Source organism: Ostrea edulis, chromosome 10, assembly GCF_947568905.1.
Source record: "Ostrea edulis chromosome 10, xbOstEdul1.1, whole genome shotgun sequence".
Classification (NCBI taxonomy): Eukaryota; Metazoa; Mollusca; class Bivalvia; order Ostreida; family Ostreidae; genus Ostrea; species Ostrea edulis.
In genome coordinates, this window is record NC_079173.1 from 35657146 (window position 1) to 35673392 (window position 16247).

The 16247-nt window shown below is 35.8% G+C and overlaps 2 protein-coding genes across 4 annotated transcripts in view; both read left to right on the forward strand.

The window, feature by feature from the left end:
• The first annotated feature begins 6484 nt into the window (after nucleotides 1-6484).
• LOC125665920 (glycoprotein 3-alpha-L-fucosyltransferase A-like) lies at nucleotides 6485-8287 on the forward strand. The gene has a single exon (XM_056151137.1). It carries the CDS (start codon nucleotides 6487-6489, stop codon nucleotides 7519-7521), a length of 1035 nt encoding a protein of 344 aa, XP_056007112.1. The 5' UTR covers nucleotides 6485-6486; the 3' UTR covers nucleotides 7522-8287.
• A 3868-nt stretch (nucleotides 8288-12155) lies between these two features.
• LOC125665912 (telomere-associated protein RIF1-like) overlaps nucleotides 12156-16247 on the forward strand; it is a 43807-nt gene continuing 39715 nt past the window's right edge. Inside the window, exons 1-4 of one of the 3 annotated variants that reach the window (XM_056151140.1) lie at nucleotides 12156-12247; nucleotides 12596-12733; nucleotides 14347-14505; nucleotides 15928-16069. In XM_056151140.1, coding sequence (XP_056007115.1) covers nucleotides 12642-12733; nucleotides 14347-14505; nucleotides 15928-16069 — 393 coding nt within the window. In that variant the 5' untranslated portion in view covers nucleotides 12156-12247; nucleotides 12596-12641. Of the gene's footprint in view, nucleotides 12288-12595; nucleotides 12734-14346; nucleotides 14506-15927; nucleotides 16070-16247 lie in introns of all 3 variants that reach the window. The other 2 variants (XM_056151138.1, XM_056151139.1) reach the window with 2 other exon arrangements.

Below are 16247 nucleotides of genomic sequence, written 5' to 3' on the forward strand. Positions count from 1 at the left end.
AACGTTTCGGTAAGAGAAGGACGATAATGAAATATTGAATTTATCTTATCATTCAGCTCTGTGTACTGACTTTGACTTGTTTTAAAACTTAAAAGAGATCATTTGGAGCAATATATAGTCTTAGGGGTGTAAATGTGCCTTATATAGTCGCATAAACCGAACATTTTGTGAGCGCCACGTAATGATTTACAAGTAAAATGGCGGCATGTTTTGAAAAATTAGGGAAAATTAACCCTATAATATTGAGACAGAAATTAGAATGGAAAAATTGCTTCACAGCAAAAGATATTGATAAATACATCATTCCATCGAATCCAAATAAACCTCATGGAAAGGGTGCAAATGCTCTCACGGAAAGAATTGACCTAAACCAAAATATTTATGAACCGGCCGCACGAATGACTGCATTTCGCGTAGAGTCAAAGGAAAGACTTATCAACTGGATCCATTGTCTGGTATTCAGATACCACATTGAACTTGGCGAAAAAGATGAATTCTTAGTAGAATGGACTGATAAACTTTGCAAACAAAATTAAAGCAAACACGATGAGATACAAATCAAAATATTGACAAATGATGATAGCAGTCAGAAAATTATCACAATTCACATATTTCTGACAACTTTCCTTATCACCGTACAAGGTTCCTTCTACAAAGAATGGGTTTCCAGTGAATTTGAATACCTAAAAGCAATTGTGGAAAGCAGTACTTTGAGTACATCCCAAACTAAAAAAGACATGGATGAAACTGTGGTTAAGAAAAATTTAGAGTCCAACTTATGCTCAGTGCTAAAAAAAACTTTGAAGAAAAACTAGACAATTTAACTCTAACTGTGAGCTCACTACAGATTCATAAAAGCTAGATAATTTAACTCTAACTGTGAGCTCACTACAGATTCATAAAAACTAGATAATTTATCTCTAACTGTGAGCTCACTACAGAGTCATAAAAACTAGATAATTTAACTCTGTGAGCTCACTACAGAGTCATAAAAACTAGATAATTTATCTCTAACTGTGAGCTCACTACAGAGTCATAAAAACTAGATAATTTAACTCTGTGAGCTCACTACAGAGTCATAAAAACTATAGATAATTTATCTCTAACTGTGAGCTCACTACAGAGTCATAAAAACTAGATAATTTAACTCTGTGAGCTCACTACAGAGTCATAAAAACTAGATAATTTAACTCTGTGAGTTCACTACAGAGTCATAAAAACTAGATAATTTAACTCTAACTGTGAGCTCACTACAGAGTCATAAAAACTAGATAATTTAACTCTAACTGTGAGCTCACTACAGAGTCATAAAAACTAGATAATTTAACTCTAACTGTGAGCTCACTACAGAGTCAAAGTATTACCCTTACTGATCATCAAACCGCAAACACAAATCTGAAGGAAACCATGGGTGAGTGTATTAGATCAAAACATGATGAAAATAGGTTACTGGTCAAAGAACTGATGAGAGACAATCAGGAAAACAAGTTACTGGCCAAAGAAATGATGCAAGTTCACCAGGAAATCAAAGATCTTGCTTCTGAAAACAAATCGCTGTTGTTGGATTTGACAAAACATGGGAATGATATTCCAAAGATACACGGACAGCCAGATCAAGTTTCTGAAAGCACAGCCCTATTGACTAAACAAAGGAATGACTTACTCAAGGTACAACCACTTACGACAGATGTAGATCTACCCCACAAAAGACAACCAGAAAGAAAACTGACTGGAATGAAACAGAAACAAATTAGTACCCAAGAAGATGAAAACACCGAAGTGAAACACCTGAATATACTTACCAGAAACCGATAAGAAGCTTTGAGTGACACACTAGTAACCAGAGAAAATAACGTAGCTCAAGAATCATCTCGAGACCTACCAACAGAAATGATAATGGACTCACACGGAAACGGACTTGATCCAAAATGGATTTATAAAAACAAATCCTTAAAAATTACAGTTCTTGGAAATGGAAAAAAAGAACATTAGTGGAGCTATGAATTTTAACACAAACCCACCTAGACTTCAAAATGTTGAAGTTGGTCATTTATTCTTTGCAGATGACTTTTAAATTTTCCTCTCAACTACAAAAGAAGGCCTTCAAACTTCGATAGACTGTCTTTCTGAATATTGCATGAAGGAAAAATTAACTGTTAATCTTGATAAAACAATGATTTTCTCAAATAAGAAAATTGACACAGCCCAACACTATTTTTATTATAATCACTCAATAATTCATCTTACACATGAATATAAATATTTGGGAATTATTTTCAGTTGTAATGGGAAAATAATCACTCAATAATTCATCTTACACATGAATATAAATATTTGGGAATTATTTTCAGTTCTAATGGGAAACTTAAATATGCAGCTGAACAGCTAGCTGACCGTGCACGGATAGCTTTTTATGCAATTATCTGTAAAAACTCTTTTAAAACTTTATTCTGCTCTTATTGAACCTATCATCTTATATGGTTCTGAAATTTGGATTTCAGACCTTAATATATAACATTCACAACTGTGACCAACTATCCTTTGAAAAAATACAGCACTTAATATTTAAAGACACTTTGGGCGTACAGAAGAAAGCTGCAATGCAAATTTGGTCATTATTATATGAACTAGGAACATTCTCCATCTGCTTTAAAGCTCTCCTCTCTATGTTCAAATTTTACAAAAGACTAAAAAGTTATGATGATGAAAATGGTATTAAAAATCCAATACTTATGTCTACTAAACCTTTATAATACTGGCATACAGGGAAATTGGTAAGGACAAATAATAAAGTTAAGAAATAAGCTAAATTTTCCATCATTGGATATTGATAAAAACCACATTTTACAATTACATGAAGAATTACTATATTGATAATATTAACATGCAACTGCAAAATACTGAATTCTCTAAACGTGGAAAATTGCTATTTTACAGTAAAATTAGAAAGAACTATGAATTACAAGACTATTTGAAAAAGTAGTACGCTCTAGATTAACAAAACTAAGAATATCTGCCCACCCTTTAGAAATTGAAACTGGTAGATATTCAAAACCATTCAAAACACATTATGAGATTGATCACTGTTCGTTATCTTCACCTTGCATGTATTCAATGGTGACGTCTCCATAACATTTTGTTATCGGATTATAACAATTCGTGACTTGATTGGCATTTTGTTATCGGATTATAACAATTCGTGACTTGATTGGCATTTTGTTATCGGATTATAACAATTCGTGACTTGATTGGCATTTTGTTATCAGATTATAACAATTCGTGACTTGATTGGCATTTTGTTATCGGATTATAACAATTCGTGACTTGATTGGCATTTTGTTATCGGATTATAACAATTCGTGACTTGATTGGCATTTTGTTATCGGATTATAACAATTCGTGACTTGATTGACATTTTGTTATCGGATTATAACAATTCGCTCTTCAGCATCCTGTTGTTTAACAATGTTAAACTGCTCCAAGTCAGATTTATCACGGATATGGCGATACTTATCGTGTCGGTCGTCCTTTGCAGTTTGTCATTCAATTACCTGACAGCTTTTAATATTCATAAGTGACACAATTGTCTACACATATACAGCAGTTTATTTCCAAATTTTGTCAGGAAATTTCTGTTTTCTCTGTTTCAAAAATTGAAACTTGGTATCGACCGATTTCTGTCTACCGATAATTTTTCGGGAGCCTTTTCTTAAACACCAGAAGCAATGAAAAGTGTAATTAATTTAATTTACCTGTCGAATGTCAACTTCATAAGTTGGCTGTGGCAGTTTTGCTCGGGGTTGTGGAATTTGTGGTTTTCAAATTCTCGATATCATTTAACAACTATACCTTAAATTCTATTACATATTTTAAATAAAACAAAAATAACAGTACTCCAAAAACCTACACGATATGTTTCCCTCCTTATGTAAACATTAACACGGGATTTCATACAGTTAAAATCATTCTCCAATTTTCAGAGAAAACAAAATCGTATTCATGCTATATACATGTAGTTTAACCTGACGATACCTCCTCCTCGGACCTTTATATGTACGGTAGCTCTTATCCATGATGCAGATGATATGGTTTGAGGAAATAAAATGAACTTGAACTTTTCATCTGATTCCGGATTCCCCACTTAGTGTTAATTGATAACATCGTCGGGCTCTAAATCGAGTCCGGCTTTCTTGACGGTCTCCAGGATTTTGACTGCGGTCTCTTCGTCTTTCGTATCTATATGCTCTGATCAAGCTTTCGGGCTCAGTGTGTTGTCGTCTTCATCTTCTCTTCCCACAAGCCGTCAAGTTCAACACCACGCGAGCGACCTTCTCCTATAACACTTCCTTCAACCAAATGTTTCTTCACGACCTCTGTAGTGCGAGATAGCGCAATAAGGACTTTATATCGTCATGTAACAAAGGGAATTAAGTTAATGACAATTATTAGAGGTAAATATATAATATTACATTTTTAAACATTTAATTCTAATTGAAGCTGCAATTTAGTCTAAATTTCCTTTCCTTAATTTATAAATAGATTTACCTAAAATTACGGTCCCTAACCCTTGGTGTGAAAACATTACACTGTATATTTGATGATCACTGTGAAGCTACTAGTTAAATTTGATTGATTGATTATTTGTTTTTCACGTCCCATCGAGAATTTTTCACTCATATTGAGACGTCACCGGCTACAGGTCAGGTAACACACGTTTAGACCTATGCCTATCCCTCAGGGCTGTGGCAGTCAGGGTTCTTTATCTTTTCTTTATTTATTTATCTTTATTCTTAATCAGAAATGTTGAATGGGGGGGGGGGGGGGTCACTCAATACGGTGTATCTTTAACTGTATTAAAAACTAACATCATTGTCAAAAATTACCCCCCCCCCTTTTGTGATTCTACGTGACAGAATTGATATCTTTATATATAAACATCTGTAAATCCTTGGAGACAAATTTGATGTAAGCTAAAAAAATAATTCTATATCCTAAAGTTTGAAATTTGGACTAAACATGATGTAGAAAACCCCGACATCTTGTCAGAATGGATAAAGGGTATCGGAAGCATATTGAAATCCCATATGAGACAAGTAGAAGTGAAGAGGAAAAAAAGAGTAAAAATGTGTACATGAGAGGTAAAGATAACGAACAGTGTGATCAATCTCATAACCCCTATAGGGAATACAAATTAAGGAGTTGGGTAAACACGGACCTATAGACATATTAAAGGTAGGATCAGGTGCCTAGGAGGAGTAAGCATCCCCTGTTGATCGGTCACTCCCGCTGTGAACTCTTTATCTCGACCAGGCAAACAGAGTAATCCGCAGTCAAAATCAGTGCGTTAAGAAAAATACTGACATCGCTGCCACACTCATAGTCAATATATATTAATGATAGAGTTATGAAAGAATTGTTATATCGATGTTCATGTTGCTTTTGTTTTCACTCTGGAAATTGATACTGAAAGTTTTCGCGTTTTAACAGCTTAGTCTGTAGCAGCTTGAAGTCGCCTGGATATTTAGATCTATTTAACAGTGTGTAATTCCGGAATGTTATCTATGTGTTGGAAAAGCCTAAATACTCCGTTCTTGAACGTTAGTCAATAGAGTAATCGTGGTACGAGTTCTGCAGATGCATTTCGGCGACATCTATCTAAGTCACGTGACTCGGACGAAAAAAAATTGGGTAAACAATGTAGCCCAATCTTTGGGTTTGTAATTAAATTCTCTCCTACACACTTGTTGCTATTAGAACTGGCTTCGCTTGCTATAAGGAAAATAGATTGATTGATTGATTGTATCTTGTTTAATTAACATCCCTCTCGAGAATTTTTAATCACAAACTGAATAAAAGTGCGAAGCACTTTTATGTTAAGTTTGTGGGGAAAATGTCCGGTTTACACATCGATAAATTCTTCAAAAAGGGTGATTGAATCTCATAATTCCAATTCGTATTATCAATTTTAAAAATTTGAATAGTTTCCCCGCACTATGTTATTTGTTTTCAGGCGCGTATGTATACATATCGTTTTTGTATTTATTGATGTGTAAATTCTCATTTAGCTTTATTTTTGTCCAATCAAAATAATTGTAATAAATAACTTTGGATACAGCATCAGCTTGCATAATTTCAAGAAGAAAAGGAACCCCGATAATCTGACAAACGAAATATACATGTGGGAGTTATGAAATTGATCACTGTTCGTTATCTTCACCTTTCCTGATATTTGCGCATTTAATATCAAATTATGAGAAAATTTGATATAATTCGTAGAATAAACAAGCGAAGATAACGAACAGTGATCCTTGTCATAAATATTATGAAGAATACATAAAGAGAAGGACAAACACAGATCCTTGATTTTATAAAATTTTATCTGTAACTTTATTTTTGTATTTCGCAGAGATGGCAAACATTCAACCCTGGATATCTTCCATTCAAGTAGTCCTACTTCTGACGCTGTTTGTACTCATTCAAGTGCTCATGGTTTGTGTGAATCAATCAGCAGACATACAACCTTTCAGCAAACCATCACCATCCACGGTGAAAGGCACAGTTATGGAGAACAACTCAAAAAATAAAAGTGGGACACTGAAAATACTTTGGTACAATCTGCCGTTTTACTTAAAACCACATGTGAACGTCTTCATATCCAAACCGTGCACGTGTAAGTGCTCAGTTTCCATTGACGTCCGAGATCTCGCCAAAAGCGACGTCGTTATATTCACACAATCTTACATGCCGCATAAACCTCCCAAAAAAGAGAACCACCATATCTGGTGTTTTAACACGATGGAAAATCGTGCTTTCACCGGCAACCCAGGACCTCTTTGGCTTGATAAATTTGAATGGATAATGTCGTACCGGAGAGATTCCGATATTTCCAGACCTTATGGAATGATAAGAAAGCGTGAGAAACCCGTGAACAGAGACTACTCCAGTGTGTTTAGGAAGAAGACCAAACAAGGGGTATGGATGGCCGGTCACTGTCCCGTGCCTTCTAAAAGAAAATCTTACATTCAAGAACTGAAAAAGTTTATGAAGGTCGACATGTTTGGAACATGTGGCACGAGACCATGTAAAACGAGAACGCCAAACGTTGGCCAGTGCATAAGAAACTTTTCCAGAGATTATAAGTTTTATTTTTCCTTCGAGAACAATATATGTAAAGATTACACGACAGAGAAATTGTTCAATTTTTTCAGTCATGACGATTTGAATATCATCCCAGTCGTTAACGGACCACCGATGGCGAGTGAATATCTCCCTAAAGGCACATTTATAAATGCCTTAGATTTTCCTTCGATAAAAGAACTGGCCAAGAGGTTAAAACAAATTTCATCAAGTGAAACTGCATATACCCAATTTTTGAAGGAAAAGGACAAATATTACTCTTTAACAGAACCAGAGGTGTTCCGAGAAGTAATGTGCAATATATGCGAGAAAATAAACAGAGGAGGCCGGAAAATTCCCACAAAACCAAATTACTGGGAGTTTCATTTTAAAAATAGTTGCTGACAAGACATTGCATGAATTATCAAACAGTAAGATTGAATTGAAAACAATTTGAATTGCAGAATTATTTTAAAATGCTTAGTGCGGGATTCCGGTTGTCTATGATTATTGATTGATTTTTTTATTGTTTAACATCCCGCTCGAGTATTTTTCACTTATGGAGACGTCACCATTGTCGGCGAAGGGCTACATAATATAGAACTATGTTCGGCGCTTACAGCCTTTGAGCATAGATGGATCTTTATCGTGCCACACCTGCTGTGACACGGGGTCTCAGTTTTTGTGGTATCGGCCGAAGGAACACCCCATTTAGTCGCCTCTTACAACAAGCAAGGAGGTACTGAAGACCCATTCTAACCCGGATACTTTTGAACTAGTTTTGTTTAATTATGTAGTCTATCAATTTCACTCACTTATTGGTTATGACAGGGTATAGAACACTCCACGATGCATTTATCTATACAGCATGTGTTAGATCAATTATCTACCGCAAACTAACAACTCAATTTTATGACAAGCAGGATGACTTCAAGTTCTTACACGGATTTCAACTGTCTCGTTTGAAGTCAGCATTCCTCAAAGTCTATAGTCTTTATGCAACCTGTCACTAGGTCGAATGCTATCTGATGTGTTTCATACCAATTGCTAGGCCGTTCTTTACATACTAATTTTGACAACGGATTACTCCGTTTACCTGATCAAAATATAGGGCTCACGGTGAACGTGACCGGTCTATAGGGGATGCCCACTTCCTTTAGCCACCTGATCCCATCCCTGGTGTTTGCCCCTACTCTTAGGTTTGTGTTTTTATAGGAATTATGAAATTGATCACTGTTCGTTATTTTCCCTTATTCGTGTAGATTGTAGTCAATTCTATTGGTCCTCGATCTCTATTGCAACTGAACACACCATTGTAAAATGCTAGTTGAAATTTCGTATCAATATGATTTTATTTGAACTGTGTTTTAGAGCAAACTCGTGTGGCATCAACCATTTTATGTTATGAATGTTTATTTTGTAATAAATTGACATTTTATTGATGTATTTTAGTTTATGTATTTTAGTTGATTTCGAATGATTATTCACTTGACTGCAGATTATCAATTTGTTATGTATTCCTTCGAGAATTTCCCACTCATATTGAGACATCACCAACTGCAGTTAAGGTACCAGAAAATCAATGCACTCAAGATCGTAATAGTGAGGGTTTCTTAACATGCTGACGCCTGCCACGACACTGCACCTCGGTCGTAAAGGTTTAAATAACTTGGGACCCATAATGCTAAATGCTGGACGTTTGGCGAAGGACGAACCACTACCCACGCTATCGAAAGGAAGTAACACAACATGTATAATTTTCTTCTTCAAATCCCTGTTACTTTTTTAGCAGTAGTTAATTCATCTTTTGTTTACTAGTGAAAGGTGAAAATAACGAACAGTGATCAATGCAAGGTGAAGATAACGAACAGTGATCAATCTCATAACTCCTATAAGCAATACAAAATAGATAGTTGGGGAAACATGGACCCCTGGACACACCAGAGGTGGGATCCGGTGTCTAGGTGGAGTAAGCATCCCCTGTTGACCGGTCACACCCGCCGTGATCCCTATATCCTGATCAGGTAAACGGAGTCATCCGCAGTCAAAATCAGTGTGTCAAGAACGGCTTAACAATCGGTATGAAACACGTCAGACAGCATTTGACCCAATGCGAGGTTATACTGACGAAGTAGATCGTTATAACGACCATAGAATTTGCGAAATGCTTACTTCAATCGAGACTGTTGAAATCCCAGTACCATCAACTTGTTTGTCAGTAGCTTACCTCGATTTAAAACTGACTATACGCAGAACAAGCTCTTGCATATCGCATCAGTTGAGATATATAAACACCATATGCAGGTGATAATCAATCTCATAACTCCTATAAGCAATACAAAATAGATAGTTGGGGAAACAGACCCCTGGACACACCAGAGATGGGAACAAGTGTCTAAGAGGAGTAAGCATCCCCTGTCGACCGGTCCCATCCGCCGTGAGCCATGATTAATAGTGTCTCGTAGATGTGCAATAAGGTTTCAAAGTTTCATTTTCATCCCGGAGGCCAAATGAGTGTTGGAAAAGGACACTTTTCAACAAAAAAGTTCCCAGATCTCCTTACATTTTATGCAGTGGCTAAATCATCTTTTAGAAGATCAGTGATGGTGTTTTATAGATAAACAATAAGTTTTTTGAATTTTCAATTTCATCCAAGAGTCCAGTTTGGGACCGAAAAACGGTTTTCATTTAATGACATAAAAAGTCAGACACATCATTGTCGTTTTAACGTATGAATATCAGTGACCGTGAACAAGTTTGAATTTGATATTTATATATTTACTGTGTTCAAGATGTGGATTTTCGTAAGAAACTTTGCTAAGTTAAATGGAATCTCTGTCCCCCTACGCCACAGTATTTTACCCTCCCTCCCCCACCTACGCCACTCGGGGTTTCAATCAAATACTCGGCATATGATTTTGTGCTGGAAGTCAGACGAATATTGAATTCCCATTCAATGAAATTTTTCTGGTCGAAAAAAACTGGGGACTTTATGCAGTACGAATGAAGACTTCTCATCAAATACACCGAAACATATAACCGGCGCCTACCCTACTTGTATATTGTCGACGTGTTTGCGTATTTCCAAAGAGTTATAGACTCTTCAATTGCTAGTGTTACAGGTAGCTTGTCAATAACCATTGTCTTCCGTGCAATAATTTTGTCTATCTAGATTCATCTTAATTAAACGCAATCAGTCTTTGAATACTGGTCGGCCTTCTTTCTTCGCTTGAAATTCATATACCCTGCGCTACACGAAAGGTGAAGATAACGAACAGTGATCAATCTCATAACTCCTATGAGCAATACAAAACAGAGAGTTGGGCAAACACGGACCCCTGGACACACCAGAGGTGGGATCAGGTGCCTAGGAGGAGTAAACATCCCCTGTCGACCGGTTATACCCGCCGTGAGCCCTATATCTTGATCAGGTAAACTGAGTCATCCGTAGTCAAAATCAGTGTGTCATGCATGTGACATTATACACGGTGATATAACGACTGGGGCGTTTTCGTTAGCTAACTATGTACGACGGAGAGTACATTACTTTAGACGCAAACGCTTACATGCGGATATTACTGTATCGTGGTAACATCTAGCTGCGTTTTAGAATTTTGAGCCAAGACAGGAGGGGGCTCGAACTCACGATCTACCGGTCACACAGCGAGCGTGTTAATCCCCCAAATTCCGCATTCTGTCACATAGCTACCGAAATTAACGGTCACACAGCGAGAGTTTTAATCCCCGAATTCTGCATTCTGTCACATAGCTACCGAAATTAACGGTCACACAACGAGCGTTTTAATCCCCCGAATTCCACATTCTGTCACATAGCTACCGAAATTGCGTTCTCTGGTACTAGAATGACAGAAATATCCTTGCATTTAGAAAATGTTTTTCTTTACATATTTTCTGCGCACCATCCAGGCGTTATATTACTTCATATTTACAGCACTGACTCAAGATTTTGATCGATAAGCTATCTGTTTGGGAAAACCTGGTATATTTTGATTTAAGAAGTATTTATTTAATATATTTACCAAGCTTTTGAAAGAAGGGAAAACGTGTTCCCAGGGTTTTGCCTCGCATATTTTGTTTTTTGTCCCAAACTTTTGAATAGTTTGTGTATAAGATTAAAACATATGTTTAGCATACGATTGGATATGATTTTATCATCATATGGCGAACATATGTTTTGAACACCTGGATAAAGTTGTTGAATGACGTCGCGAATATTCATAGCGTTATTTGTTAAAAACTGCCACTTTGACATCTTTTTCTTAAAAAAAAAAAACGAACTCGATTACCTCATATTTTTCCATAAATATTTTTGAAATTGCTTTTGTTTCGCTTTGATATCAATATTATCAAGATGAACAGTGTCAAATTCTGTCTATTTTAAGTTGAATTATGCAATGATTAAAGTCAATCACTATTATTTTCTATATAATTCAATGGAAAACAGTGTCACTACAGTTAAAACAAAAGTATGTTAAAGACGTTATTACTTTAAAAAAAAAAAACAACCCAAAAAACCTGTACTGTTGAATGAAAATCAATTTTCACAGAGTACTATATATACATTGTCAAAATACATCGGTCAAATTTTCAGGTGGGGTTTTCGAGTGAGCAAAAAAAGGTCTGTAAACCCGCGACCTACGTTAAATAACAGTTTTAGATTTACAGTGCAAGTTTTTTGTTGGGTTTTTTGATTATTATTATTATTTTTTTTTTTTTTTTTTTTTTTTTTTTTGCGCGCGGTTAGGCCTATATATATCTTTTTAAATTTCTTTTTCGAATGCATTCATGAATCGACAATAATAAATGTGACATCAGGAGATAAATAATATTCAGCTACAGGTCTAAGTAGATATCTTTCAGCAATAACTTGAATTATGGCTGCATATGTATCACTGTTGCGCTCGCCCAACAGACACAGCGACGACATATATTACTTATGATCGAGTCTTAATCGAACGTGTTATCAATGGTAATTTATGAATTAAGTCCCCTGATAGCACTCTTATTAAATAGAAGGCGATAAAAATATTAACCAATGAACATCGCTGGAGGTCCCGCGGCATGACGATTTCGCGCGAAATGCTGACTAAGAGAAAAGAAAAGTAAAAAAGTAAGGGAAATATATGAATTGTCAACATGTGTTTTGTGCAGTAGGTTTATTTTTAATATATCAATTTTATATAGAGCTGTGTTTTTGGTTTGTTAACAATAAGGCAAATCCAGGGCCCGATTTAAACCACGATGGCCCAATACTGTTAAATGCATTTCGTTTATGTCTATGGTAAAATAAAGAATGTAGTTCGATTTTAAGCTGTTGGTTGGTTGAAAACCAAACCGAAGTGAAATACTGTATAATCAGAATATTTTCTTGACGATTGTGTGTAGAGTTCTTGCGATCGCAAGAATGAATTTAAAGTCTTCATCTTTCATGTAGTACATGTGTAAATTGTACTTGTAGTTTGGATTGCCGGGAAAACTGAGCTAGATTTTGAAATAGAAGAATTATGGAAGACGATATCAATGTAGCAACACTACTCGAGACACTAGAAGTAAAATCAAAAGAAGGAAAGGATGGTGTTTATCTACAACTAGCTAAGTAAGGCAGTCACAATTTTGGGTGGCATTGTATGATGCTTACTCCTCCTAGGCACCTGTTCTCACCTCCAGTGATTGGGAAGGCCTATGGGACTATGACCCCACGGTTTAAGTTTTCAATGGGCCATTTTCAGATTTAATGGGCCATCAACATATTTCAATAAATAGCAGATGTGCAGTGGAACATTATTGTTTTAATTGAAACTCTGAACCATGACCACAATCTTTTCCACCGCTCTTGAAAATGTTTCTACTTTGTTTCAATGTCCCCTTCTCAACCATATCATTGCTTTTAACAGCATTGGTATTTGAAGACGGTCTCTTGTGGGTTTTTTTCATTATTTGTATTTTTCACTTTCTGTCGTTTTTATATCTTTCCTTGGACTTCCGAAACTTAAACGCTTGAGTATAAGCATGAGAAGATGTGATGTAAGAGGAAATAGTTTATTGGTTATCTATTTTGATTTGTATTGCTTTAACCAATGAGATTCGGTGTATCAAAATACATAGGAATTAAAATTGAAAGTACAAAAAATAAGTCGTACCCAATTCATTCTAGAGAAAAAAAATGTAAGTTACAATCGATAATGAATGCACACTTTGGCGCATGGATTAGATAATTTAATGCGCCAATTTTCACCTGAATGGGACTATGGCGCAGGGTGCATGGCCTTCCCAATCACTGCACCTCTGGTGTGTCCAGGGGTCCGTGTTTGCTCAAATATCTATTTTGTATTGCTTGTAGGAGTTATGAGATTGATCACTGTTCGTTATCTTCACCTCTCATCGATTAGATGTAGGACGATACACAGACAATGCTCGCTACATCACAATTATACATGTGTCTATATATAATATTTTATCAAATGATAAAGGGATTTTTGACATTAAACTGTTTGACTTCCCAATTCCAAGGGCCCAGGCCCCATTCCAGAAAAGGTGTGGAAAATCACTGTAATATTGTAATAAGTACTTGTTTGTTAACAAAAGATCAATAAAATGCAATTAAAAAATCAAATTGATATGCTTTGACATTCCAAAATTCATTATTTATATGTGTGCAGTGCATTCTCGAGTGTTGGTCTTTATATGCATTGGTATCCATTTTCCATGCTCGCAATAACGACTATAAAATATGGGGATTTTGATTCACATTTAATCCACCAAACATGGGTGATTTTGGTTTGTAAATATGGTAAATTTCCAGTGTTGTTTCCTACTCAGATGTATAGAAAGTTTCATCGTTTGAAAACTGACACATGCGCAGTATCATTACAAGACCGACATATTGTTACCACACTAACCCTCGTAGAAAGTAGAGTTGAAACTTGCTCTGTTCCTTTGCAACTTGAGTAACCAGAGTTCAAACTCTAGTATGACTCATAGTCATCCTTTATGTATGTCTTGTAGTCTACATACTTTCATTTTTGAATTCCAAATGTTTGATAAGTAGTTGGTGTATTGTTTCTTACCTATATTAAAATGCCTGTATCTTTACGTATTTACAAGAAATATTGGTTTGTATTGATACATCATTTATGTTGATTTTTTAAAACTTGCTTGTGGAAATGAAATAAGTGTGTTTAAATTACAAGCGTGTTTCTCACATTGCAGTCAGTTGAAGGAGTATAGTGTAAGCTTAGTTAGCCTGGATGTTGCCAAGAATTCCAAGAAATTGTGTGATTTACTGAAGGAGGATTTGCAAAACAACCACCTTGATCCAAATGGGCTCCAGATCCTGGGATTCTGCCTGCACGACAGAGAGGCTGTGGGGTAAGTGATAAAACAGGGCTTAATATGCCTTGCATGCAGATCTGCTAAACAGACTCATTCCCAATTAAAAATTGGTCTTTTTCCCCCCCAAATTCTGATTTATGATACGACAGTTGCGTGATCAGTACTTGGCTCGTTTCGGGGGGGGGGGGGGGGGGGGGGGGGGAGAGATGAGGTATCTTTTGAAACTGTTTTCATTTATATCTCTACAACCTTAGATATATTTTTGATATGCATATTTAATAGAATTTTTTGTTTTATTTTATTCACAGAATACTGTAGTACACTATATATTTATTAACACCTGAGGTAAAAGATGAAGCATATACACCTTTAATCATGATATGTATGAATGGCTTTCCATTTGTTTTTCTACCTACAATGCTTTATTTTATGTTGAAGTAATTCTCCCAAAAGGCCAAAATGGCAATTTTTGGGAAAATATGGGGACAGACCAGAGAGGTACAGGTCACCCAATAATAAAAAAAAACAACCTACAATCAATGGGGCAGAAATATCTGCAACATCCATATTGCTGTGTTCTTGCATTACTGTCTCCAAAATTTTATATACAATAAAATCCTAACATTATTTCAACTACACTCATGTCTAAACTCAGCTTCAAATGATTTCCTTTATTGATGTAGCCATGTTAGGTAGCCAGTCAATTCAGACCCCATTGATTTTTGCATCTTTTCTTTACTGTGTATCCAATATCAGCGATTTTTTTTCTACCCACTGATATTGGTACCTGTACCCATTCAATTGGGAAAAATAGCGTCAAAATCGAACAAATTGGGAATTCTCTACCAATGTATCGGCAAAGGATTTAAACTAAAAGAAAAGAAAAAAAGAACAAAACCAGAAGTAGTCATCTCTTTACAAACTTTTTTATGCTAATATTTGCTGTTGTGAGACATAAGGAATCGTCTTATGCTCGTTTTAGAATCGTCATAGTTCTACATAACACACGCACTGCCATGATCTGTACTTTCGATTTAATACCGGAAGTGGACATTTTAGTTAACTTGTACAATGTTTCAGACTAAGGAAATTACGATGTCAGCGGTCTACTTTTCGGAAAGTAAATTGGGATTTTTTTCATCTCAAAATTGGGGGAAATCAATGGTTTTTGGCATTGGGAATGGTATCGTTTATCGGTACCAGTTTTATATGTATAGTAAGCTCTGAAGTATTGAAAGGTAATCGTGGTATGTTAAATAAGTCTAGTCTGATCTCCGTCCCTACCACTCTGATTTTAAGTTTGACTTTCTTTGGTTTCCAACACGTGCTGAGGAATTGAAAACTAAAGAGTCATGTCACTCTAGCAGATGAAATAATTACACATACTAAGTCTTCAAGTTTTATAAGTTTAAACAAATATTTGGTGATTATTTTAGTGAATGTTTTCTTTTACTTTAGAAATCTGTCCGCGGACTTCTGTCAAGGAATTTTATCCTTTTTGTGTGATTGTGTGGAGAAAACAGAGGACAAAAATGTCTGTGCTAAATGCTTGTGGTGCCTTCATCAGCAAAACATTGCAAAGGACATCGTTAGTCAACAGGTAGGTGGTCAGTTTATGCATAGAATAGGGAAATTCGGGGGTGGGGTATATAGTTCTTGCTTTGTCAGCAAAAACTGTAACCTTGGCCGTAACTTTTGACTGGATGGTGATTACTTTTATATTTCACATGTATATTGTTTGTGACAAGACCTTCCTTTTTGGTATCAAACATTTGAAA